This window comes from Myotis davidii, unplaced genomic scaffold, assembly GCF_000327345.1.
Source record: "Myotis davidii unplaced genomic scaffold, ASM32734v1 scaffold464, whole genome shotgun sequence".
Taxonomy (NCBI): Eukaryota; Metazoa; Chordata; class Mammalia; order Chiroptera; family Vespertilionidae; genus Myotis; species Myotis davidii.
The window spans coordinates 695,284-698,338 of NW_006295287.1; the positions used below are offsets into that span (position 1 = coordinate 695,284).

General features: G+C 63.4%; 1 protein-coding gene across 1 annotated transcript in view; it reads right to left on the reverse strand.

Moving 5' to 3' along the window:
* Positions 1–3,055, reverse strand: part of MAMSTR (MEF2 activating motif and SAP domain containing transcriptional regulator) — a 6,646-nt gene that overhangs the window by 2,546 nt on the left and 1,045 nt on the right. Inside the window, exons 2-5 of the mRNA XM_015567977.1 lie at positions 2,869–2,907; positions 2,094–2,302; positions 1,737–1,921; positions 1,289–1,437 (exon numbers count right to left, since the gene is read on the reverse strand). Of these exons, the coding sequence (XP_015423463.1) occupies positions 1,289–1,437; positions 1,737–1,921; positions 2,094–2,302; positions 2,869–2,907 (582 nt within the window). The remainder of the gene's footprint in view (positions 1–1,288; positions 1,438–1,736; positions 1,922–2,093; positions 2,303–2,868; positions 2,908–3,055) is intronic.

Consider the following 3,055-nt stretch of genomic DNA (forward strand, 5'->3'; position numbering starts at 1 on the left):
ACACGTATACACACATGTATATGTGCATACACACAAACACATATACACACGTGCACACAGAGCTCCTGGATCGCACACACATACACACACACACACACCCGCTCCTGGATCTCACACACACACACACACACACCCGCTCCTGGCGCACACACACACATACACACACCCACACACCCGCTCCTGGATCACACACACATACACACACACACCCCCGCTCCTGGATCACACACACATACACACACACACCCCCGCTCCTGGATCACACACACATACACACACACACCCCCGCTCCTGGATCACACACACATACACACACACACCCCCGCTCCTGGATCACACACACATACACACACACACCCCCGCTCCTGGATCACACACACATACACACACACACCCCCGCTCCTGGATCACACACACATACACACACACACCCCCGCTCCTGGATCACACACACATACACACACACACCCCCGCTCCTGGATCACACACACATACACACACACACCCCCGCTCCTGGATCACACACACATACACACACACACCCCCGCTCCTGGATCACACACACATACACACACACACCCCCGCTCCTGGATCACACACACATACACACACACACCCCCGCTCCTGGATCACACACACATACACACACACACCCCCGCTCCTGGATCACACACACATACACACACACACCCCCGCTCCTGGATCACACACACATACACACACACACCCCCGCTCCTGGATCACACACACATACACACACACACCCCCGCTCCTGGATCACACACACATACACACACACACCCCCGCTCCTGGATCACACACACATACACACACACACCCCCGCTCCTGGATCACACACACATACACACACACACCCCCGCTCCTGGATCACACACACATACACACACACACCCCCGCTCCTGGATCACACACACATACACACACACACCCCCGCTCCTGGATCACACACACATACACACACACACCCCCGCTCCTGGATCACACACACATACACACACACACCCCCGCTCCTGGATCACACACACATACACACACACACCCCCGCTCCTGGATCACACACACATACACACACACACCCCCGCTCCTGGATCACACACACATACACACACACACCCCCGCTCCTGGATCACACACACATACACACACACACCCCCGCTCCTGGATCACACACACACATACACACACACCCGCTCCTGGATCTCACACACACACACACACTCCCGCTCCCGGGTCTGATGGGCAGAAGCCGCAGGGTCAGCCTCCTGGTCCCCCCAGGGAGGGAGAGGTCCCCCGGGAAGTCGCCCCGCACTCACCGTCAGCTCCTCCAGTTTAAGAGTCTGAAGCTCCAACTTGTGCGGAGGCGGCGCGGGGCTGGAGACCCCGGGGAAGCCGGCGGGGAGAGAGGTGGCCTTCATCCTGCGATGGCCGGGCAGCGGGGAAACGGGTTAGAGGGCGCACAGACCCTTCAAGCATTCTCCGCGTGAAGACGGGGGACCGGGCCCAGCATCGGGGTCTCCGAGGACCCACCCAGGAGGCCGGTTCCTGGGCGTGGGAAAGGGGGGGGCTCAGCTCGGGCTGAGGGGGGCTGCGTGGAACTGCAGGGAGAGGGGCTGGGGGCTGAACTCCGGCGTCCTGGGGGAGGTGGGGTCTATGGGCCCCCGCCCCTGACCTTGGACTCTGGGTGTGAAGGAGGAGGACAGAAATGGGGGCCGTACCTAGCAGGTGGCTGCTGTGCGCTTGTCTCTGCCCACGGAAGCGGCCCCGGGGCCACCCCGGCCGGCCCTGGGGCCTGGGAGTCTGCCCTGGACCCTTGTCTGGGCTCTGGGGGCAGGTACTGGTGGTAGGTCAGGCTCCCCTGGGGCTCGGCCTCCCTCCAGCGCTGGGAGGTCTTGGGGGTCGCCTGGAAAAGCAGGTGTGATGTCATTGCCGCAGTCCTGTTCCTCCTTCCCTTCCCAGTCCCACGCGAAGTAGGGGGTCAGCTGGGCACCACCAGCGTGGGCCAGAGGCCAGCGGGACAGAGGACCAAGGCCTGACTGCCGGGGGGGCTTCCCCTCCCTCTGGTGCAAACTCACATTCTTCAGGGGCCTCCAAGGGCAGCGTCGGGGCTCGGGGCGCAGGACCCCAGGACTGGAGAGGAAGGAGGCGGGGCCGCAGGGCGAGGCTGGGATGGGGGCCAGAGCCGGGCCGGAGGCTGAGATCCACGGATCTGGGTCGGAGACTGGAGAGGTGGTGAAGGGCCCCGCGAGGCCTTCAGGAAGCCAGCCGGGCCGGGAGGAAGAGGCTGTGTGGGAAGGAGGGGCCCGGAGGCCTCGGTCACCCCCACCCCCATCCCGCCCCCATGTGGGGCAGCAGGACCAGGGAGTGAAACCCAAGTGGTGGGAGCTGGGAGCCCCCACTTGTGGCTTTATGGGCAAGAGTGCTCGAAAGCCAGACTTTTCCACGCTCCAGAAAGGCAGGAATCCCGGCCTCGGTCCCCAAGGGGTGCGGTGGCTGAGGATCAAGGATCTGGGGGTTTGCTGGAACAGGGGTGGGGCCAGTACTCCTGGCCTTGAGGAGAGAGAGAAGCCGAAAGCCACGTCCTGAGACTCGTGTGTGTGCACCAAAGGTGGAGCCTGGGGCGTTCTCTTCTGGGTGCACGCATTTCTCTGGAAGTGGGGACACCAAGGAGCTCCGAGGGGTGGGGTGCAGGGGACCTGTACTCCTGGGACCTCCGAGAGGATGGGTCTCCGCGTCTCCAGGGCAGAGGGACTGGGCCTCTGGAACCAGCCGGGAAACCCCACAGCTGCACTCCAGGGGGCCCCGGGGGAGAGGGGCCGCCATCCCCTCCCGTGCAGGGCCCACACTTACGCGGGTCCTGATACCGTCTGTGGATCCGGAGCTGGAGGACTGTGGAGGGAAGGAGGGAGTGGGAGGAGAGAGGCGGGAGGGAGTGTCCGGGAGCCCGGCCTGGCAGGCGGTTCGAGCTGCTGCTGTTGGCGGGACGCGCGTGCCCAGCCCCCTTACACACACAGCCCTGCGGCGGGCGGTGGGCAGG